We start from the raw sequence: 24,212 nt of genomic DNA on the forward strand, positions 1-24,212 counted from the left end.
AATGAAAGTCAGGTTGATTGCACACAGAGCCGGATACCATTTATTGTTGGTCTTTGGGGTAGATATAACTTCAGGCTAACGAAAATCCAAAATTTAGTTCATCAAGAAAATTGGAATATCGCGTAAAACCAAGACATTGATGATTTCTGGTGGGTTTTTTTTTTTAATATTTATTTTATTATAATCAAATTTCATCACATAAATAAATGTCCTGATGGAGTAAAAGTCAATTCCACAGGTTGTTATTACAGCCAGAAACTAGAGATCAGGCCCGGTGTAGTGATGGACTCGGACCTGAACCTTCAGAGCCACATAAAGGTCATTATAAATTCTGGCTTTTATCACCTGAAGAACCAAACATGTAGAAGCAGGAATCGGTTTTTGTGCTCTAGTAATCTGGAAGAAACTTCCAGAAAACTGCAAAACAGCCAAAACGATGACTTCCTTTAAATCAAGGTTAAGTATCTGTGTAGAGCTTCATTTGATTGGTAAGTGGGACATTGATCCTTATAATTGATGTGCATTCTGATGATAGACCAGTGTTTCTCAACCCTGGTCCGCACCGCCCCCCCTGCTCTGCATGTTTTAGATGTACCTCTGTTCCAGAACAGCTGATTCAAATGATTGCATGACCATCAAGTGCTGCAGAAGCCTGTTAATCACCCAGAGATACAATTCAGGTGTGTGGCAGAAGGGAAACACCTAAAACATGCAGGACAGGGGGGCGGTGAGGACCAGGGTTGAGAAACACTGCATTAGACAAAATGTGGTGTTTGCTTGTTTCATAATTGGTAACTATTGTTATGATGTAAAGCACTTTGAAGTGTCTTGTTGATGAAATGTGCAGTACAAATAAGCTTGACTAAACAAATATTTAAATTTGCCACGGTTTTGGAATAGTTTTGGGACTTATACAGATAAGCATCAATCAACAACAAATGCCATCTTAAGACATTGCGATTTATATATATATATATATATATATATATATATATATATATATATATATATATATATATATATATATATATATATATATATATCTGTCCAGTACAACAAACATATTCAATGCTAATGATTCCAAGTTGATCATCCTATGAAACACTAAAACACTACAGTCTAGCTCAGTTTCTAATTCAAGTCAGTCTTCTGTTTCAGGAAACCTAGCCCATTTTTTGACTTCATTTTTTAGGAAGTCTCAGCAGCTTGCCCCAGCTGAAGGATGTTATCCCCACAGGACCATGCTGCCACTGCCATGTATCAGAGTGTGGAGGGTGTATTCAAGGAGATGTGAGCTGCTAGTTTCCCGATAATACCACACTAATTTACTAAGTTAGGAGTTTCATAGTAAGACACGTTAAATGAAAGATCTTTTCAGACTTTTATTAGTAAAAAGTTAGCAAAAACCATATCATATTCCCACAACTTCACAATTCTATACTGGTATATTACATAAAATCCTGGACAACAAAAAGCTCAATAAAGTTAAATAAAGTTGTAACATGACAAAATGGGGGAAAGATTCAAGCGGTGTGAGTACTTTTGTCGGCCACTGTACCAGAAGGTCCGAGGCCTGTTTGTGTGTGCGTGTGTGTGTGTCTGATTCAACCTCTTCTTAAGTCATCCGTGGTGCAAACGGAGAAGTGGGCCCCCGGGGACGATGAGGTCACGACCTGTTTACAACCATTCCTGTGATGAAGTTATCCTAAATGACACATCCAGCCATCACCGACTCCCATTGCTCCCTCTCCTCTCCCTGACCTCCACCTCTTTATCTCCTCCACTCAAACCACTAAATGGATCCAGAGGCTCTCATGGACGCCGGGAGCGCCACAGATGACCACAAGCCCACAGTTTTTCTTTTTCTTTTTTTTTTCGCGCAGTCTTCACACAGGAAGCATCTACCAGATATTCCCACCTACCCGCCCCACACCCCTCCTTCACATGCTCCGTGATGAGGAATGTCCTCCCGCTGCGATAGTGGCCACAGTGTGGATCAGGCTCCCGTTTCCTGCCCACCACATGCGCCTGTTCCCTCCAGCACTGATCGCTGATAGAGGCTGCGTGGAGCCTGGGAACTGACCAGAGATGACGGACGTGCGGGGGGCGAGGAACGAGAGGAGGAGGAGGAGGAGGAGGAGAGGGTAAACGCAGCAGAATTTGGCTGTTAAACTTTAATTTCTGCGCCCTGTTCTGAGGGACGGCGCTTCTTCTGGGAATAACAAAGTTTCACGTAATCATGCGAATAATAATATATATATTTAAAAGTTGTTCCCCCCAGTTCTAGTGGCCGTTATTTGACAGCAGTCAGACAGGAAAGCGGACTGTGGGTGAGGGCCGGGACTCGAACCTGTGACGGCCGAGTCGAAGACCACAGCCTCTGTATGAGTCGCGCGCTTTTCTCCGGCGCCGTCGCCATGTTTCTCACCTAGAAAGCACATGGTTTTCATTCAGGCTAAGTTTAGAAAGACAGAGCAAGAGTTTAAGTGAAATTGCATCACAAGCCAATTCGACAAACCCGACGCTGCTCAGGCTCTCTTGGTTATACATTTTACACCCGCTCTCACCGTGCTGCTCCCTCTACATTTCTCAAATATCCCCCCTCTGAGCATCGGCCTCCCGAGCAGATTCAGCATCTCGGAAAATAAGCCGCAATGAAGGCGCTTCTTTGAGCGCCCAGGTGTGTGGAGGATCGGATTCCTGCGATTAGATTCATGGCATGGTCCCAGCGAGACCCACGACTCCTCCTCGTCGCTGTGTTTGGAACCCACCACCTCCACCTTTTTGATGTTGGACCTATTTATCATTGTGGACATATAATTAAAGTTAAAGAAAGCAGAACCTCTCTCAGAGCCAGCTGACGTTCCTCATTTCCCGCCATCTGAATACTCCTCTTCACTCTCCGCTATGATTTGTTGCCTTTTATTTGACCGCAGCTTCCTCCCATCCAACCATCTACTGACCCGTTTTTTAAAGTCGCAGTACAATTCTTTGAAGTCATGGCAACTGTTATGAAAAGAGTAATAACGACAGAAAAAAATGATATTCCGAAAATTTGCAACATTTTTTAAACCTTGCTATCTGGATTCAATGTCTAGGAAATTGAAGCATTATTAAACCGTCCCAACATCACATGCTGTGTTAATTATTGTGGAAAACAGACGGAATCTTTTCCCAGTGCCAAATTTGGAAGCAGATTCAACAAACAAGCCATTTGTCCCACACTTTGGAGCAGCTTCGTGTCTCCTCAGAAAAGTGATACCTGTTCAGCTCTGGTACTTCATTTACCAGCTATGAACATTTGAAGAGTTTAATTCGAGTTGAGCTCAGGAGACAGCGTGAGAGAGGAATGCTTGAGTCCCAAACCAGCACGTGGAGGAGTCCAGTTAGTCAAAGTTGCTTGTATCCATTGGAGAAAAAAAGTGGGTGTGTATTAAAATGCGGGTGCCACGCTAGATTGGGCGCCAAAACAATGGCAGAATAATTATTTCTAGTCGGTATTTTCTGTTTGTGCATTGAAACCCCCCCAGTGGGTGCCTATAATGTGTCTGCATACACCTCAGAAAGTACTTCACTGCGTCCCGCTTGCATCAAAGAGGCCCCAGTTCAGTTCAGTTCTTTGGGAACTTCATAGATAAAGCCAATATGATGATACATGATAGCGGTCCATATGAGAGCACATCCACATCCACTGCACATCCTCCCCTCATGCACAGTGCCATAAGGTTGGGTAAGATCGGCTGCGAAGTCTCTTCCCCTGCAGCAGGGGGCGATATTCTCGTCGGTGGTTCACCTACACCTGGAGCGGACGGCCTCCAGAGCTTTCTGGTGTCTCCGTTTGTTGAACCTTTTGACGTAGTTGCTGCTGCGCAGGAGGCCATCCCCGGGCTTTAGTTTGCCAGCCAGCAGGGTCAGGAGGTCATTGGGAAGGTGGCGCCTCCGGTGGTAGATCTGACCCATTACAATGTATCTGGCCCCTGTGGGACAAAGCAGATGGCAGGTTGAGTTGAGATCTACATCCCATGTTTTCAATGAAGAATGGCCAAGATCTAGTAGAAACACACACCAAAATCCATAATCACAGCAAAAAAAAACAAAAAAAAAAAAACAACTAAACAAAAAAACAATTCTGTGTTCCGCATCGAATACAAATGTGAGACACATTTTTTTCCCGGTCAGCTCAAAAGCAAATTTCTTGAACTCACCAAGCTTGATATCAGGGCAGGGCTTACTGCACTTGAAGGTGTCCAAGACCAGGAGGCGAACCTTGAAGAAGAAGCTGTCTGGGGTCACATAGAGACGACTCATCTTGTAGAAGCCGTCAGCGCTCACCATCAACGTGATCAGTCTGACTCCTTTCTTCAAAACATCGATGTCGTGGACAATCCCATTGACAGCTGTTCAGCAGATGAAAGACGGTTGGTTAGACGATTTGAAAACGGCATTATGGTGTCCAGGATAGTGTAAGATGCATTGAATCATGATTGGAAAAGGAGTCATACACCAAGAGGAAACCTCACATTTTTAACGTCTGTGAAGCTGGTTAGTTTAGATTACTGTAATGACATGAGTCAAGGCGAAACAAACCAGATCTGGCAAAAGAAAAAAAAATTCTTTGATTTTCAAGTTTTATTTATTTCGATACACTGAATTTAGGATTTAAGTAGTGTTCCTACTACTTAAATAGTAGGAACACTATTTAAGTAGTAAATAGTGTTTACTACTATTTACTAGTAGTAAACACTACTAGTAAATAGTAGTGTTTACTAGTAGTAAAAGAAAAGAAAACCTGCTTTTCATTTGAAAAGCAGGTTTTCAAATGAAAACCTGCTTTTCGTGGTTTTCATTTGAAACCACGAAAAGCAGTCTGAAATCCTGTTTTATTTATTAATTGTAAAAAAAAAAAGAAAAAAAAGAAACTATCCAAAGCAACAAGGCGCTATGTGAAAATGGTCTCTGGAATGTCGAGTTTAATTTTACAAGTCACACCACAGTAAATCGTTTTAAGAGAAACTGCCTGTTAGAATCAAGTACCATGGTTGACCAACCAAAACTTATCCAAGAGATTGTCTGAGATTCTTCCATGAGGTAAAAAAATAAAATAACAAGAAAAGCACTGCAGGCTGCACTTCCTTTAGTCAGGACCAGAGTTCATAATTCAACAATAAAAGATTCAGATTGAGCAAAAATGGCTTCCATTGAAGAGTTCCAATGTGAAAACCGCTGCTAACAAAGAGTAACCCAAAAGTCTGTCTCACATGCCCCCTCCAAACAAAACAAAACAAAAACACATGTGATTGCTAAGGCATCTGGTGTAAAAGTAACAGGATAATGAAAAAGAACATTATGCCATCATGGAAATGGTAGTGTGCTCCAGGACCTCGATACACTCCAACCCTCTTGGGTTAGAAAGCAGGACGGTAGTCTGCTGTTTAATACCCTACTGCACATCAGCAGGTCCAACTCTCAAGGGCTCAGAAAAACTAAGACTTAGGAATGGCCCAGTCAAAGTGTAGTCTTATATCAGATCAAAATGCTGTGAAACAATCTTAAAGGGCCCTTTCATGTGTAAATACGACTGAATAAAAACAATTCTGCGAGAAAAGTCGACCCCGTTTCCTGCACATCGGGGTAAGAACCTTGTGACTTGTTCACTCGGAAATGTTTGATTGCTGTTAAGACTTCTGGGGGAAATTACTTTTTCCCATAGAACCAAACAGTTGTTTTTTTTCCGATTACTAAATTAAGCCGTCACTTGAAAAACTCAACTTTGTGTATTTACTCAGGTTATCTTTGATTTTAAAATTGTTTTGATGATTTGAAACAACGAAGCTTGACAAAAACACAAAATCAGAAGAAACCTGTGAGGATGAATATGTCTTTGCATATCTATGTAGATGGGTTGAACGTAATTCAAGCAAAGCAAACAAACAAAACAAGTGTGGTACAACATTTAAAACTGTTTTAAATTGCTGAGAAACATCAAGGAAATAAAAAAACGCATTCTAAATATGGTTACATTTCTTCTATGTGTCTTTGTAAAACATACCAAACTCGCTGTAGCAGTAATATTCCCTCTCATCCTTCTCCTTCCTGCACTCGCTCATGCAGAAGGCGTCGTGTGTGTAGTCAGACTCTGTGGAGAAGAGAAAGGCAGCTTGAGAAGAAAGTTTGAGAAGAGTCTGTGCTGCTTTCTCAAGATAGCAGGGAAGACTCATGACTGCTGTAACTATTAATGCATATTTACTCACTAACGCAGTGGACTTTTTAAGAGAGGAAGAGTCTTTGACTTTGAACTTCCAACTCTTACTGTGTTTTGTCATTTAAAAATGTTGCCTCTAAAACGTCTCATTTGTCTGTTTTTTTCTTATGTTTATAGCCAGAAACTTCCAATATGTATCGGAATATTCAACCATAAATGCTCTAAGAGTGGAATTGTTTTGATGAAGATATTCCCATGTGGGAGATTTAGTTCAGGGACCCTGTTAGAAGATATGTGGAGCACACACAGGTCAGATTTCCTACCTCGCCTCAGGACTTCAAACTGGTAGAGCAGGCTGGAGGACCCAGCCGCACGCTGGGTGAAAAACACCGGTGGGCGGCTGTTGTTCCAGGCCGCGGAGCTGATTCCAGACTGGTAGAGGCCGGACCTCCCAGGTCGGTTCTCCTCTGGGTCCTGCCGTCGGTTGGGGGAGTCTCTGCGAGGTGAAGACGCTGTCTGATGCGGCTGGATGGGTGTTTGTGTCTGAGCTGGGGTCTTGGGTTTGGGGTTGGGCTGTCCCTCCTGCTCACCCTGCTGAGGAGGGCTGATGTGGGTCTGGGTGTCCTGACTGACTTTCTGTGTTGTGCGATTGGAGCCAGAGCTCGTGGCTCCCGTCAGCTGGGTTTTGGGAAGCAAACCAGCAACTTCCCCCCTGTTTTTCTCACTGTTGTGCTCTGTTAAACGGTCACTCTTGTGCCCCTTTTTGCTCTTGTTGTTGGGGCTGGGGTGACGGAGGACCGGGGCCAGGTTGCTGTGCTTTGGCCACACAGCGGATGGCATTGGGTGGAAGTTTAGCTTGGACTCACTAGACTTGCTGCTTTTCTCCAAGAGCTCATTGATGGGCAGGGTGGGCTCTTTGACCACCAGCCTGGTTTGGTTGCTTGGTGCAGGATCCTGTGGACCCTTGTCTATAAGGGTGTACAGCTCTGGAAAAAAAACAAACAGCACTTCAGCTTCAAAATGACACAATTCAAACTGATACTATGACTGATATCTGGAAAACAGTTTTCCCTTTGCTAAAAGAGTGATCCCACTCATTGTGGGTCTTTGTTTGTCTTGGCCTTGCTTCCTGTTTCCTAAATGTCACAAAAGGTATCCCTCTGGGATTTGTATTAGGAACAACACTTCTTGCAATGTCTAATAATAATGTGTGTCAGAATATTACTGATGCCTTTCTCCATCTATCATTCTATATGTTGATGACACAGTTGTGTGTTGACCTGCAAACAGTGTTGGGCTTGTGTTTGCTCTTCTGCAAGAAGACTTATCATTTGTTTCACCTCAAAATATTAGAACTGAAGAAAAAGCAAATATCCAAAACATCCTGTGACCCTATTGGGTCATCTGTCTGAAGAATGAGACAGGACTTTGGTGGATACCATGGCTGCTTTAGTTAACTTAGCACTACTGACTCATCCGGTTAGCCAATGCTCCCATTTCAATCTACTCTGACGGTTCTGAGTATGACATGGAAGCAGTCTGTTAGTAATGAGTGGACAACACCTGGGAACTGCTAGCTTTCTTTAGTTGCCAACTCCTCCCTGGCAAAAGAAATTACATTGGAGACAATTCTCCTGTATTTCAAAGTTCACTGTGGACATTTTACATGTTGCTGGCAAGGCTAATTTAGAGGCAGAGTCCAAATTGCATGGAGTCAAATATGATGCATTGCATGACAAACCAAGTGGCTTGGAGACATCCCAATGTCATCAACATTGACAGCAGAGGTGGTGTGTGTGTGCCTTAATGGAACTGAGAAATCTCTCACAGTCCATTAGCCTAAGGTTGATAAGCAATGGTCCTATGAAGCCTAACCACTAGACTCTCGGTGATGGCGTTCCACAATTCAGAAGTGAACTGTGTTTCAACTGTGATGGTATGCCAAAATGTATTGTTCACATACCAATTAAGACAGCTAGTCTGAAGGACGATAGTTGACTCAACAAGCTTCCATATCTAATGCTTGGACTGCAAACTTCAGCTATGGAAGACCTACAGTTATTGTCACTAGAATCAATGTCTGGTTTATGGCCAACCGCTGCAGGGACTTTGCTTCCTGTCATGATATTCTGATGGTCACCTGTTGCATAGCAGGCAACTTTCTTTGATAAAGCTAAAGTTTTCTCACCAGTCCCCATGTCATTCAACATCTCTACTCTGCTATCCGAAGAGTACCTTTACATTCCTATCGTCCTCAGTGCACTGGATTTTGATTCTGTGCCAAAATGTGCATCTTGGACGTCTTTGGAATGGCTGAGGAAACGTATTTGATTGTGGACATGGATCTACAATCAAACAGGCGGGAGAGGTTTTCTGCTGATCGCCTCAATGTGGCATGCCTGGATTTGAACCAGTCAGTTTGTATGGCATTGCTCCCACATTGACGTAGATACCTTTGTCACGTTACACCTACAGAGCCACGTAGCTTCATTGATGGTCCTGAATCAATGTCTGAAGTCTCTCAGGACAACATCCTGCCTAAGTGCACTAGGTTTGTCACTTAGGCAGTGCCAAACCTAGTGCACTGCCTAAGTACCAAACTTAGGCATTGCACTAGGTGTTCGACTAGGGCTAGGGAATTCTGGGGAAATTTCTGTAGGGTCCTCTCAATGTATGGCATAAGTCACTCTTTGGAGTATTTACACTTTGTGTTCCTAAACATATTGAGTCATTATGTGTTTTACAATAGAAAGTTACTGTCTCCACAAGGTAAAAGTTGAAGGAGTTAACTTCAGTTACGAACCGTTAACTTGCTACTGGAGCAAAAGAGATAAGAAGAGCCCAGAATACATCCTTCCACGTCCACTTACAACATTTTATTTAAAATAAACTAAAACTAATTGGAGCCACATATGTGCCTCACACTGACCATGGTGTCATTGTTTAAGTGAATACTGCTAACTTAAAAATTTTTTGACTATTCAAGCTTTTTCTAGATGTTGGGCACTGAGGTTCCTCACAGGATCTCACCCACCGTGATAATGTGTACATGTACATTAGTTTTCCACATGCATGTTGCTGTAACAGTTTATTTAATTTAGAAATCGATACCGGAAATACTATCAGAGGTAAACTTTCTATGCCACTTAAACAGAGCATCCAGAGCTTTCACTCACAGGCTTTTATCATAAAGTATTTAGTGTTCATTTAGTAGAAAAGATATACAGGTCTACTTCGAATAAACAACAACTGAATCAGAAGCAGTGCAGCTTAATTGACCGTGAGGTTTCAAACAAATTTTAAAAGCACTGGAAAAAGCTATTTGTTATTTATTAGCAATGCTATTCATACTATGGTCTGCTTGTTTTATTTTATTTTTTTTTAATTAGTTGTATGCACTATATTGACTATTGTATCTGTTTTAGCAATATATCTGGCATCTTAAGGCAGGTTTGATAATGAGACGCCATGTGCCAATAGGATTTACCTGTATAAACGATGGTGAAATAATAGCAATATAACAAAATGTTAACAAAAACCTCATATTTCACAGGATCACCGTTTGTAGTTTTCTTTTTTTTCTTTTTTTTTTTTTACAAACAATTATTAAAATAATTGTTTGAAGTCAGGCTTTTTCTGTATTAAATATCTTATACATAAAAAAATAAACTTACTGATATGGCATACTGTATTTAAATACCCTTATCCAATTACAGACACAAATAATGCCATGTAGTGACTAGTATTGGTTATAACTAAAGCTATAAAATGGACACCACGAGTCAGTAGAAAACAAACAAAACAAAAAAACATAAATCAGCTCACCGTTGACAACTTGTTCCTCTGTGTCATAAAGAGGAAACGCCAGAAACAAAAGAACCAGAGTAATCCCTGTCATCTTGGATGGGTCGGTTTTGGACTCACTGCACTGTTTGTTCTCAAGTTGGGATTCCTGGGATTTTTATAGGAGCGCTCAGGGAGCGGATGGGATGAGGTAAAAAGGGAGGGTGTGGGCTGACCCAAAACAGGGACACAAACACTTTCACACGACACTCCCACCATTTGTGCATAATTTAAAATACACCAACAGAGCCCACTGTGTGAAAGAACTATGCACACAAATATTTTATTAAAAATAAGCTTTCTTTGTTATCTGGTGTCAGATTAAATACTCCATACTTGGCTTCTTAATTTTTATATACATAAAACTTTTAACCTTTACATTCATTAGGAGACTCTTTAGCATACAATTCACAATTTAACGCGCTTGAAGATGATTATTTAAAAAAGATGAGTATTCACTGCCCTCTAGTGTTGAAGAAAAGAATATCAGCAATTTGTAATTTGGATAGTTATTACAGTTTTCTTATACGCATTTGAGAAGTCGTTTATTTTATAAATTAATACTTAAAAAATCCTAAATGGAATAATGAAAATATAATAAAATGTTCTGGTTCTGTCAATTATTTGCTCTAAGGACATATATGTTTATATTCATTAAGTAAATAGCTAAAATGAAAATAAATGTTGGGTTACTTCTTATAAATTATAGGCAATTTTGTTTCTAAAAAATATTGGTATTCAGTGAGTTTCAATAAAAAAAACATCTTTGGTCCAATACACGCAATTCTGTGATTCATTAATATGTTTTTGTATTTTTAAGAAAAAAAAAAGTATTTGTATTAGAATACTTTATATGATGAAATAAAAATAATTTAGGCTGTTAGAACCTTCTGCTTGTTCCCCACACACTGTCTTTGTTGTTAATAACAGGGTTGATATTTGGGTCTACTAAAAAACGTTTAGAAAGAAAAGAAAGTAAGAAAAATGTCAAGCAAAGGTTTGACAATTACAGATTTATCGAAGTTTAACATGTTTTCAGTAAAATAACTTAAGAATTTAAGGCAAATTCACAGTTTTTGCCTCTTTATCTCTTGAAATATTAAATGTACGTTGAATTATAGAATCACCCATATGTAATAAAATGTTACGAATTACATTTTGGCTATCTTTCTTTCATTTCAAAAACTAAAAAAAAATTCAGCAATAAAATTCTGACATGAACAAATGCTACGGTTAGTATTTCTTACATTGTCATTAAAATGTAGTTTCGAAATGATGCTGATCCGTATGGTGCAGCAACAGGACAAATGCGTTACAGAAATCATCGTTGGTTTATCTCTTTATAAGCATGGCATTTCATACTGTAACAACTAAAAGGTAACTAAATTCGACCCAGATGGGACTCGAACCCACAATCCCCAGCTCCGGAGGCTGATGCCTTATCCATTAGGCCACTGGGTCATTACGTGGAAAGTTTTGGAAACATCATTTTGTATCTTTGCCATGTCAGTTTCATGGTGTGTTTTATGTCTTTTTTTTTTGTTTGTACGTTTTGCCCGGTGGCGGTCACCTCCGATAATAAGAGGCATTGTCCTCAAAATGTTACTACGCAGCAAACTATTTCATTTATAAACGCCTGTTAATGCACCACACCGCTGAAGTTAGCATCTGGAACGAAGCTTCTGATTTGGGTCTTGTCTAAAGGGCTATTCACTCCACTAGATTAACTTCTAATCATATTCTATAAAGTGTAGTTTATAGATAATGAAATCTTTGTGCAGTAAGTACCCTAGCTAAGACAAAATCTGTCAATGTTTGACGTTTCTATACTGTAATTGGATCTCTTTAATAAACCTTAATTTTTAGAGTTTTTACAAATTGCATAAAGATTTAACAAATCACAAACTGTATTTTATAGAGTTTATCATCAGTATAAAATAATTCTGTTCGAGCCTGACCATTGTCAAACGTTGTTAAACCGGGCCTCTTCTAAAGTAGTGTAAAGCCAAACAAATCTTCCTTATTTGAAATTGTCTCAAATTAAATAAGGGTCATGTTGAATTAGAAATGAGATGCGTTTAGTAAAACATCTAAAGTAAAGCAAATGTATTAAATAAGGTGAAATATTTCTTTAAACGTCATAGCTAAAAAAAAAAACAAAAAAAACAAAACAAAAATAACAACAACTATGAATCGGATACTAACTTCGTTCTCCCTGAAACCCCGGGTAACAGGGCGGAGCGTTTTGCAAATCAGACCAATCATATTTTAGAACACCAGGGGGGTATATATTGACGTCATTTCAGAAGTGTTTGCCCCCCCCCCCCTTCAAGGTAAGCACTTTGCACATGTCGAGTTACTAAGCGAATTTCCAGAATTTTATCTGTTTTCTGTTACTTTGCTTAGTATTTGAGTTTACATTTTTTCTTCAAGTCGTTTCTGTGTACAGTGGGAACACATGGAGTCAAATACGTTTACTTGACTTAAAGAGACACGCACCGTTAACTAGCTTACCGTCTGCTAGCGAGCTAACCTGAAATAATCGGTTGACGGGTTGATTAAAAAAAAAAAAAACGGTTAACACGACCGTTTCAGTTAGTCGTTAGTTTTGCGTAACATTAGCAGAGTCGGCTTGTGTTGCTCAACGGCCAGCAGGAATGTCAGCTGACACGGACAACGGGGCTCGGCTCTTCCAGTTCAAAAACAAAGGGAAAGACGTGAACGTAAGTTCTGCCTATAACAGCATTATTACAAAGTTAACAGCTAAAGTTTTTGCTGTCATGTTGGCTATGAACTTTTTTTTCTCTCTCTAATTTTTCAGGAATTGAGGCGCAGGAGGTCAGAATTCAACGTTGAGCTCCGGAAAGCGAAGAGAGACGTTCAAATATTGAAGAGGAGAAATGCGCAAAGCTCCGCGGAGGATCCGATCTCCCCGCTGCACCTGAAAGCCCTCAACGTCCAGGTGAGTCACCGCCTGGTTCACCGGCCTCCCGCGCTTTGTGGCGATACCTTTACGCAAAAACTTGCAGTAAAGTGAACTCTAGTTAAAAAAAACATTTAAATTAATTTAAAATGTATTTAAATTTTTCTTGTATTACTGATATACCAACAAAAATGACCATATACCTAATATTTATTTACTTTTTGCTTGCTTTTCCTTGAATGCAGAATACTATTTAGTATGTAGGGAGGTAACTAAATATATTTTCTTTTGCCTTTTTAAGACAGGCAAACTAATTTGTCAAACTAAGATGAAGACATTGGTTTGTTTGAATCATTTCTGATGTCTTTAAAAAGCTGTGAGCGAAAGTCTTTAAAGTTATGTTCATGTTTCAGCTCCCCAGTAAGGTGTACAGAAAGATAAAAAAAACAAACAAAAAAAACATACATTTATTGCTTAGTTGATTTAAATTCACACAAATTGGAAATCTCCTTCAATATCTAGCAAGTGAAGACCAAGAAATATATATTTTTTAAATTGGTTGAGACATCTTAAAAAAGACACAAAAAAAATCTTCTGAAAAGTACATCCATGTGGATTGTTCTCCCACTAAATATTCTGGTCCTAACATGAAGTAAATTCATCATATTTGTCGTGACATTAAGTTTTAGAACTTTAGAGAGGATCAAAATGGGGTGCCTGAGGTGATGTTTGCACCTTTCATACCTTTCAGAAAGCAAAGTCAGATGTGACAGAATGCATTCTGACGCAGCTGGATTCCTCTGAATAAAACGACGTTTGTTCACGTAAAGTTCAAAGTTGTCCAAAAAGTTATGCCCATGCTCATTTGGTTGTTGTTGTTTTTTTCTTCTTCTTTTTATGCGCAACAAAGCCAATTGAAACAAAAACGTTTGGTGCTGCTTTCACTGTTCTGTAACAATGTACATGCCAGCATCTCTGAACTCAGAGAGACTAGCAAATCCAAACAAGGATGTGACTTTTCTGCACAACTTGATGGAAGTTCATTTTTAATCTCGGTGCAAACTTTAGTATCAACATGCAAATGACAGCTGTTTGATTGTTGTTGTTCATATCGCAGCTCAGCTTCCAAAGCTGTTTTTAAGAGAAGTCCAGTGCAGTTCCTCTCAAATCTGGCTACCAGTGGAATGTTATTTTTAACTTCTCTCCCGTGGACGCTAATCCCTTTTGGTTTCTGTTTCCAAAGCCGACTCAGGATTGGTCTTTGGAGGACATAGTCGGAGGAGTAAGCAGTGTGAATACAGAGCATCAACTTCTGGCTACACAGGCTGTCAGGTAAAATCATTTTTTCATGTTTTTCTTTTTTTTTTTTTGTGCAAATACTAAAAACGCTTTCTAAAATAATAATTTTTTTGTGTAAATATAGCATAGGGATTTCTATATTTGTAAACCAATCTAATACTTAATTTTTTTTTACATGTATTTGAGAAAGAAAAAAACATTTTCATTTTATTTTCACACTTATTTAAAATTTTTAGTTTTTCTTCCCATTGTTATTTGTAGGCCCGTCACGATAACAAATTTTGCTGAGCGATTAATTGTCTAAAAAAATTATTGCGATAAACGATAATATTGTTTCAAGACCAGTTGACACTGATTTAATGGAAATGACTAATGGTGCATGTGATTTCCTGCCATAGATACATACACTTTATTTTCAAAAGAACACATAACACTGGAAGTGATAAACTAAAACAAAACAACCAAAAACAAAAATAAAATGGATTCTCAGTCTCCATGAACAAAAAATGTACTTGAATAAAAAGTAAACAACATAAAGCCAAAGTGGAAATAAATACTGCATTCAACCAAAAGAGTGCAGATTATGAAGTCTGTATTGCCCTTCAGTAATCACTAGATTTAAATAGAGAAGATGGGCACATCCAACTACCTAATGCAATAGTTCACACTACACGATTTTTTGCCCCTATTTTCCCATTATGACAATCTTGGATCGTTGGCCGATCTAAGATTGTCGCTGGTGATTTCGTAACCGATCATCCTGCAGTGTGATTTAGATCGTCGTGGCCCCGACCTAAATCAGAGATTTTTTCTCTGACTGGGAGCCTTAACGCTGAATGTGACAGGTAGCCAATCAGAAAGCTGGATTCTCCTCTGTGCTTTCTGAGGGGAAATTACGGAGGGGAATCCCAGTCCAGCGGACATTGGAGATGATATGTGGAAACAACATTAATATTTATTTAACATTTCGTGCAAAGAATATAGAAATGACAAGGGGAGGAGTTGGAGCCAAATTGCTACAGCAGTTGATGAACCCGGTAGGTTTTCAGCTGTTCTTTGTTAACGTGACATAAATAGGTTATAATGATTTTCATTCAGTCAGGACTTTACGCTGAGTCTAGCCACATGCATCACTGGTAGATTCTAATAAAGCATTGATTAATGCCTGATATTAAAATTAGTTAACTGGACTTGTAGCCATTATTTTGGGCTACAAGTCCAAAATAATGGCTGTGTGGCTGGACACCACAGAGCACGATCGAACCCGATTGAACCGTTATACCTAGGATTTCTGTCGGCTAATGGTGGTCTCAGGTTTTGAAAATGGGCCGACAACTCGTGTCGTGTGCGCTGGACATTACACTAAGGAAATAAGAAGGGAAGGTCAGTGGAGAGCACCGGAGCTGAGCCTTTTTTCATTCAGTGTCATCAACAGAAAGAAAAAAGGCAGGAAGAGAAGATAAAGCCGATAATTAAAATGAGGTCGATAGGTTTAATTTATCGTGCGATTAATTGATTTATCGTTTATTGCGACAGGCCTCGTTATTTGTAGTTATTACGTAGTTTTAACTGCAGTGTCTATGAATTCAATTTAAAAATACTCCTTTGATCCTAAAGGGAAATTAAATAGCATTTTTACCTACAAAAATGCACAGAAAGACAAAAAAAAGCAACTCAAGAACTGTAATATATGTGTAACAACACCAGTAACACTTATTCCTGTATAACGAGTTGTTTGACAAAGGTTTAAATGTAAATAACCAATAATGGTGGTACATGTGTCTCACCTTTTGTTCCAAACGAAATAGGAAGACGATCAAATTGTGTTTCGATCCAGTTTGTAGTTTTTTTTTTTGTAATAATTACAAAGAAATAAAAATAGTTTGCATGTTTTAGTTGAGTTAACATCTCTCCTCTTTGTTTCCACTCCCAGATTTTTTAGACGCTCATTCCTTCCAGTTACTTTCTAACTTTTGCAAAACCAAAAACCATATTTTTTTCTTTCCTTCTTTCATTTTTCGCTCCTAGCTACTTTTCTCTCACCGTCTCCCACTGTGTTTCAGAAAGCTCCTCTCCAGAGAAAAGCAGCCGCCTGTTGACAGCGTCATCGCCGCTGGCCTCATCCCTCGACTCGTAGGCTTCCTGGCTCAGTTCGACTTCCCCCACATCCAGTTCGAGGCGGCATGGGCGCTGACTAACGTCGCCTCGGGGACGTCGGAGCAGACGGCCGCCGTGGTGGAGGCTGGGGCCATCCCGGCCTTCGTCAGGCTGGTCGCATCACCTCACAAGCACCTCAGCGAGCAGGCCATCTGGGCCCTGGGCAATATCGCAGGTATGCTGGACTGGAGCAGCCGGAGCAGGGGCCGTTAAACTCATTCTCATCCGAGGGCTACATCAGGATCATGAACGCTCTCAAAGGGCTGGTTGCTCCAGAATGCATTGATAAAACCCATTAACAAAATAGCTGTCTCTGCAAGTTCTTCTTAAATTTAAATAATATTGAACATCTTTTAACACTGATCAGTCTTGTTGGGATTTTTGAATTTTTTTTTGCATCAAAACCACAGATTTTTGTGGGGGGCTAATACTGAAAAATTTGCAAGGAATTTTGAGATATTTGCGCTTATTTCTTTAAAAGTGAGACTAAAATATCAGTAAATGGAACGTCTACATTTATTAATTACACAGACTTGTTTTTAAGCCTTTATGTCTGCTAATGACTATAATTTTTTGCTGACAGGTAATGAAAACTGGTGACTTTTAAAATTAGAATATTACATCAGATTAATAAAAAAAAAAAATCCATAAACAATTGCTCATACAGGATTTTATTTAATAGTATGACACTAAAGGGAATTAAACATCTGTATTTGTCATTTTCCTCTCACTTTAAACTTATGTGCTATTTTTGTCATTCCAATGCATAAAGTACCAGTGAAAAACATTGAGGTTAAAAAAAAAAGTTTAAGACGTGAATAGTTTTGAAAGACATTATGTATTGTTGTTTCACTTAAAGTGTGTTGCTGAAACCCTCAACACACGTAAACTAACTTACCGCTTCCTAATCAAGTCGTTTGTGCTCCGTAACTCTCCTGATTTAACGTGACCAACTGGATCTTCTTTGTTGAATTTAGGCGACGGACCCAATGGCAGAGACTTGGTCATCAAACATGGCGTCCTTCAGCCTCTCCTCGCCTTGGTGACGACCTCTGACCTGTCTGTGTTACCCGTAAGTCGCTCCCGTGTGTGTTTGTTCGCATTGTTTGCATTCGATTGCAGTTTTCTGGCAGATCACCTACAATGAGCAAAATCAGGGCCAATTTATTGACCAGCTGATTTATTTTGTTCATCCCTATTGTAATTCATGTCGCTCTGCAAAAATACAAAATCTTACCAACTATTTTGGTGTAAATAGCTGGTTTCTGTTGCAGATATTTTTAGTAGACTTAAAATAAAGCAAAACTAACTTGCAAGTAACTTTTCAGCAAGATATAGGAGCTTGTTTTATGTCATTTCTTTAATAGATTTAAAAAACATACTTAAATCCACTGGCAGATTATTTCATATTTATAAAATAATTTCCCATTTTATAAGTGAAATAATTTGCCCTTGGAACAAGTACTGTTTCACAAATATTAAGGAATTATTGAGTTACAACAAGCTCATATTTCCTGGTGAAAAGTTACTTGTAAGTTTGTTTTGTCTTATTTTAAGTGGACTAAGATATTTACACTAGAAACTCGACCAAATACTGCGTAAGATGTTGTTTTTGCAGTGTACTATGCCATTGTTTTACAGTCTGTCCAGTATCTGACATGACTGAATAATAATAATAATAATAATAATAACTGTGCCGTTCTTAACCCCCTGCATCAGCCTGCCTACCTGCTCAACGTGGCCTGGACGCTCTCCAACCTGTGTCGACACAAGAACCCGGCCCCTCCCCTGGCCGCCGTGCAGCAGATGCTCCCCGCTCTGGTGAAGCTCCTCCACCACGACAACAGCGAGGTCCTGGCCGACACCTGCTGGGCTCTGTCCTACCTGACCAACGACTCCAACGAGAGGATAGAGGTGGTGGTGAAGGCCGGGCCCGTCCCTCGTCTTGTGCAGCTTCTCGCCTGCGGGGAGCTCTCCATCGTGGTGCGTGGCGTCCAGCTTGACGTCCGTTTACGATTTTAGACGAGACCCGAGTGAGATTAGCTTGTGGCGCAGAAGGTTCTGTGAGATAACTGTACAAAGGAAAGTCCAGGATTTAAGGATCCAAAATGGTTCTTGCTCCAATGAGGGATCCGGGCATCTGTAAAAATTCTTAAATTTGTGCATCTAAAATTAAGGCCTTTAAATGTCTTAAATTTTTAAGAAAATATGTTATGGAGTCTTAAATTTTGTGGTGGCAGGACTATTTTATCCTGTATGTTCTATGTAGTTTATTTTTTTTGTTGGACTTTCCTGTCAGTCAAATGTTTGCACAGATCTTCATTGGGAACTGTGACTCAAGGCAGTTGAGGCTACCGCTAACTAGCCTTTCTAACTAGCTAGTGTTTTGTGTCCATCTTTGGTAAGTATAAATTTATCTGCAGTTTGCTGGACAATGTTTGTCTTCTCCACTGGCTCAAGTCTGTTGCCAGCTCGTACAATGCTACATTGTGCAACAAAATCTAGCACTATTAAATTAAATTTGCTATTTTGGTTTGTACATCTCTGTCATGAAACGGGTTGTAAATTTAAGTCATAATGGTCGTAAAAAGTCTTAAATTTGAAGACTTAAACGTTTCCTGTACAGTCTTCTAAAATTCTTACAATTTAAACTCTTCCTACACGAACACATGTAGGAACCCTGAAAAAACAAGTACATTTTGTTCCAACACGTCCATTAATGATCTTACAAATAGATTTTCTCTCTGAAGACAGCAGCTAAATATCCAGCAGTGGTGACGTTTTACCCTTTCAACTCTCCTTTCCTCCTGAACACAAATGAATCCTCAGAAACTTCCTCAGTCGCCTCGCGCTCGTTGGCTAAGTTTCATCTCCTGAAATAATCGTCTCGCTCTTCCCTGCTAAGACTCCAGCTCTAAGAACCATCGGCAACATTGTGACCGGAACCGATGAGCAGACCCAGTGTGTGCTGAACGCAGGTGCCCTGGCAATGTTCCCGGCCCTGCTGAGACACCACAAGCCCAGCGTCCAGAAGGAGGCGGCCTGGACCGTGTCCAACATCACCGCCGGCAAGAGCAGCCAGATCCAGGAGGTCATTAACGCCGGACTGATACCCATACTAGTGGAGGTCCTACAGCAGGTCAGGACGCAGGAGTTCAGAGCAACATCTCATGTTGTCTTGATATTTTATTTGTGTTTTACTGTGAACTACAATGTGAAAAACAGAGTCTCTTGTTGTAAATGTCACAGCTCCTCTGCTTCCCTGTCAGCCCGCTTGCGTAGACTGGAAATATAGACTGAAAGAGAGTATATTTTATGAGATTTGTTTGATTTTTCTCGATGAAATAAAGTTTTTACTGACCAGATTTATTGCCACCGATTTCCTTAACTTCAGTACATCGGTGATCAGTCGATGCTTGCATGTGAAGCTGGATTTTTCAACCTCAGAAAAGGTCTAAAAATGAGCCACTGTCCTCTTCTGCTCTGCCGTGAGAGACGTTTGACTGACTGACCGACCCACCAGGTCATGTCTGGACATTTACAGTTAACAATAGTCACCTGACTGTTGTCAGCTCCGCGACTTTCTTCCTGTATTTAGCGACATTTCAAACAAAAAAAAAAAATAAAAATTGGTATCGGCCAAAATTGGCATCAGCGGGTCAAGCTTTTTAAAAATGGAATCGGTGCATCCCTGTGTTTTTAATTTCCAGCATCTCATTTGTTTTTTCTGCTAACGTGTTCAGGGAGATTACAAGACCCAGAATGAGGCCGTGTGGGCCGTCACCAATTACACCAGCGGTGGAACGGTGGACCAAGTGGCCTACCTGGTCCACTGCAACATTCTAGAGCCTCTGCTCAACCTGCTGACTGTGAAGGACAGCAAGGCCATCCTGGTGATCCTGGAGGCCGTCTCCAACATTCTGCAGGTGATGAGTCTCAGCCGTCTGAATTTAAAGAACGCATTTATGAAGCAGGTTTATTCGTTTTAGTGAGAAGTTCTGAACTTTTGAACTATTTTTTTGTTGTTTTGAACTATTTCTGTCCAGATGGCCCAGAGCACCGGCGAGATGGAGAAGCTCTGCCTGATGATCGAGGAGTTGGGCGGGCTGGACAAGATCGAGACTCTGCAGACTCACGACAACGAAGCCATCTACAAGTCGGCCCTGAAAATTATTGAAAAGTTCTTATCTGAGGAGGTAGTTTTATCCAGACTCTCTGTTCGGTTTGAAAATGTTTCTGCGTCTGTTTTTTATTTTTATTTTTATTTTTTATAATTACTTTATCAGTCCTAGCAAACCAGACAGACATTAAAACTGAAAAAAAGTCTGGTGGATAAACAATAACTACTTTAGGAATTGTATCAATAAGAATCAGGATTTTTAGTCTTTAGTCAAAAGGGATGTTCTGAAATATTCTATTGCTTTACAAAAAGATGATTGGAAATGAAAATGATTAAAGCTCACTTTGGAGTTTGTTGAGAACTTCAAAGCGTTTCACAAAAGTAAAGGATGAGCTGGAATGAATCAGAGCATTGTGCCGAAGGTTGGAATTCATAACCGATTAGATCCAGTACTGAAAAATATCATTTTTAAAAGCTTGTTTTCTGATCCAAAAAGTGCATCACAGCTGAGAATTCCAGCTGTTTTCAGTCTATAAATGCATTAACCAACATGATCCATGTTGGATAGAATCTAATGACATCAAATAAAGATTAAAGATATCCGCTTTGATGCATAAGTCACATGTTGTTCATCTGAGGTAATGGATCCACAGATGTTTTTTTTTTGTTGTTTTTTTTGATAGTTGATTTAAAATTACTACTTTTCAAAAAAATTAGGATGTTATTGAAAGGTTCATGGGCTGCACAGTGGCGCAGATGGTAGAGCTCTTGCCTTGTTCTGTGTTAAATTCCATGTCCGGGGTCTTTCTGCATGGAGTTTGCAAGTTTAGCCTGGTGGGGGGCACAAGTAAAGCCTGGTGGCCCGCCAGGCTTACAATACACTGGAGGAAACTCTGGGTCCTGTATAAAGGTTCCACAATACTAAAATCTACTTTTTCCTCCTTTTTTGTGCATTTAATTTATTAATACCGTTTGGCTCTCGTTCTTTTTGTCTTTCAGAATGCAGACGAGCCTCTGGCTCCTGATGCTGCTCAGGACTCCTATGCCTTCAACATTCCTGAGGACAAAAGCACTTTCCAGTTTTAACTTGTTCACGTTGATTTCTGACATTAAAAAAAGAAGGGGGAAATCCTTAGCTTGACATATTAGACTAAAATCTTTTGAAAAATATTTGTAAATAAATTTTTAAGTATTTTAATGGAATTTTTGTGTCTTGTTTATTGTTTCTCTTCACAACGCTACGCAGAGAAGCAAGTACACATGGGTGGATTGTTTCTGGCATGAACAGGTTGGAAAGACTTTTTTTTGTGAAAACAGTGTGCTCATCTCACCACTAGGTGACACTGTGCTCGTTTCTAATGGTTACAGATACATTTTGAAACAGATTTGAAAAATTTATGTTTTTGGTGCATTTAATGGTTTATGAAAATGACTGAGTTGGTTAATTAGAAGAAAGCAGGAGCAGAACTACTTCCACAATACAATTAAATAAATTTTTATACCATATTCAACTTTTTAAATATTCAACTTGGTGCTTGTAGAAAAATCAATGAGGTAAACTAATAAATGTTAATTTAGATGAATTGTTCCTTAGGTGTAGAAGTAACTTCAAGCTCTATAACCGTAGTTCTGCAATGTAATACAGCCTCAGACCAATTAATAGTTGCATTTCAGTTCACATAATTAAATTGGCAGTTTCATCTTAGATGCTAAAATAATGGCCACACTTGACAATCAGAAAGGTGTAAAATGTTTTAGTTTCAACAGCTGAGTTAACTTTTAGCAACTGTTTAGTCTTGAACTGAGAACTCAAGTAAATTCATCTGTCACATCATGTTGGAGAAACTTTCAAAATAAAGCAACAACGTACAAAATGCCATAGGTCACCAAGTTAGGTTTTACTTTGACTGTATAAACAAAACACTGGGTTGAATTTTTATACGTATCTACATGTTTTTGAACGCCGTTGGCAGTTTCGTCTCAGGTAAAGTTTCGGTATCGAGATGCGGTTCCTGCTCTGCAGTGGAGGTATTGCGCTTCTATACGGTGTTTTACAGTAAGAGTGACTATGGTGCATTCAAAAACATCATGTACTTCGGATGATCTATATTTTTCTAATAATTTTCCCTTTACAAAAAGATAATGATGCCTTTTGTAAGTTTCTGGCTTGTTAATTCACAACATCTGCGTTAATTAAAGACACCCTTCAACTGAAAGAAGTTAGACAAAAATAATACGGGACATAATCTATCGTCTGCATTGCCGTTTTTAATTTTTAGAATAGGAAACGAAAACATACAAACCTACATTTACATATATATCGATTTGTATTTTAGAATGTTACCTTAATTTTATTTTTGTTTATCTTTTATCGCTGATTTTACATTAAAAAAATAGCAAACAGCAACACTTCATGTTCCTCATGAAGTGCTCAATAAAGTCTTAGTGACGTTTGGCTATATTATCTCAGTACTGATAATCCTCAGTTGACTTGAATGCACCAATGGCCAGAAGCACCGTAATACAACGTGTAGAAATCCATTTGGTGGAGCGAACAAGTCTCTTTGGAGGGAGTCGCCTCGACTCCACACCGGATGTACGTCTGCTTGCCTTCAGCAGCGTAGTCTTTACAACTATTTCCCCCAACTTCAGTTCGAGCAGCTCGGGCAGTGTAGACGCCTGTCCGGATGAAGGACAAACCGCTCACCTAATCCGTGTCACTCCTCTTGACACGACCTGCAGTCGGGGCATGTAGCTACGCGTATTTCCTCTACGTCTGTGTTTTTCTGCTGAAAAATGGGCTCCGGTGGAGAGTGTATTGGAAGGGATCTAATTGTGAGAGCATTACGTTGCATGCACAGTCAGCGTGATTTGCTATGGTGATACTACAAGTAGCTAACCCCGAGCTAGCCCAGGGATCGTTTTTGGGAGATACCTTTTATTGGACAAAGCTACATGCTAACGTGTGAATTAGACACTTTTTGTTAATCTTCATTAAAGTGGAATATTAAAAGGGAATGTCGAACCAAGGAGTAAGGAGAAATGGCCCAGTAAAGCTGCGGTTGACAGGTAAGCAAAATTTAAACCCCCCTTCTTACGCCGCTTAGTTATGCTAGCACACTATTAGCCTGCATGCTAGCGGTTCTTACTACGTCTGCTGGGTGTAATAACTCATGTATTGTGGGAAATTAGTGCATCAAACACATATATGATATTCTGACTAGTTGGAGGGAATTAATAACGTCATATTTAAATGAATAACATTTAAAAATGTACTGAAAGGTATATAAGTGCAGCTTATAAGCCTACCTTGTTAGCAAACATTAGCTGACTTCACTGTTTATGTTTGGTTAGCTTCGCTGCTAAACGTTGCATCTATCTCTTTCCTTGAACTACCTGCAGTAGTTTGGGGTATAACATTACATTAATTAATTACACATTTCAGTTTACTTTAAGTAACCTTGACTTTTCACAGAAGTTGGATGTAAATTAAGCACCGACTACTGTGCTGTATAATGCGGTTATGGATAATATTTCTAGGCATATTTTTTCAATTTGCAGAATATTGTAAAACACGGTACTTTATCAATGTTTGCACTGAGGCTTATAATATCTGAAAATCGCTTTCTTTTAAGACTTTTTAAAAATGTTGCAATGAAACGTCCTAG

At 39.5% G+C, this 24,212-nt stretch overlaps 2 protein-coding genes and 1 non-coding gene across 3 annotated transcripts; 1 reads left to right on the plus strand and 2 right to left on the minus strand.

The window, feature by feature from the left end:
* Positions 1–1,877: 1,877 nt before the first annotated feature.
* LOC103148449 (uncharacterized) lies at positions 1,878–10,567 on the minus strand. The gene is made up of 5 exons (XM_007567231.2): positions 10,028–10,567; positions 6,526–7,188; positions 6,050–6,136; positions 4,206–4,397; positions 1,878–3,977 (listed from the first exon to the last, which is right to left on the minus strand). Exons 1-5 carry the CDS (start codon positions 10,098–10,100, stop codon positions 3,790–3,792), a joined length of 1,203 nt encoding a protein of 400 aa, XP_007567293.2. The 5' UTR covers positions 10,101–10,567; the 3' UTR covers positions 1,878–3,789.
* Positions 10,568–11,433: 866 nt separating this feature from the next.
* trnar-ccg (transfer RNA arginine (anticodon CCG)) lies at positions 11,434–11,506 on the minus strand. The gene has a single exon. It is a non-coding gene; the product is annotated as a tRNA-Arg (tRNA).
* Positions 11,507–12,350: 844 nt separating this feature from the next.
* On the plus strand, positions 12,351–21,747 carry LOC103148450 (importin subunit alpha-1). The gene is made up of 10 exons (XM_007567232.2): positions 12,351–12,768; positions 12,867–13,007; positions 14,212–14,300; positions 16,331–16,599; positions 17,402–17,496; positions 18,144–18,407; positions 19,330–19,563; positions 20,168–20,350; positions 20,471–20,620; positions 21,544–21,747. Exons 1-10 carry the CDS (start codon positions 12,703–12,705, stop codon positions 21,628–21,630), a joined length of 1,578 nt encoding a protein of 525 aa, XP_007567294.1. The 5' UTR covers positions 12,351–12,702; the 3' UTR covers positions 21,631–21,747.
* The last annotated feature ends 2,465 nt before the right edge of the window (positions 21,748–24,212 follow it).

The sequence above is a fragment of the Poecilia formosa genome, unplaced genomic scaffold (assembly GCF_000485575.1).
Source record: "Poecilia formosa unplaced genomic scaffold, Poecilia_formosa-5.1.2 Scaffold205, whole genome shotgun sequence".
NCBI lineage: Eukaryota > Metazoa > Chordata > Actinopteri > Cyprinodontiformes > Poeciliidae > Poecilia > Poecilia formosa.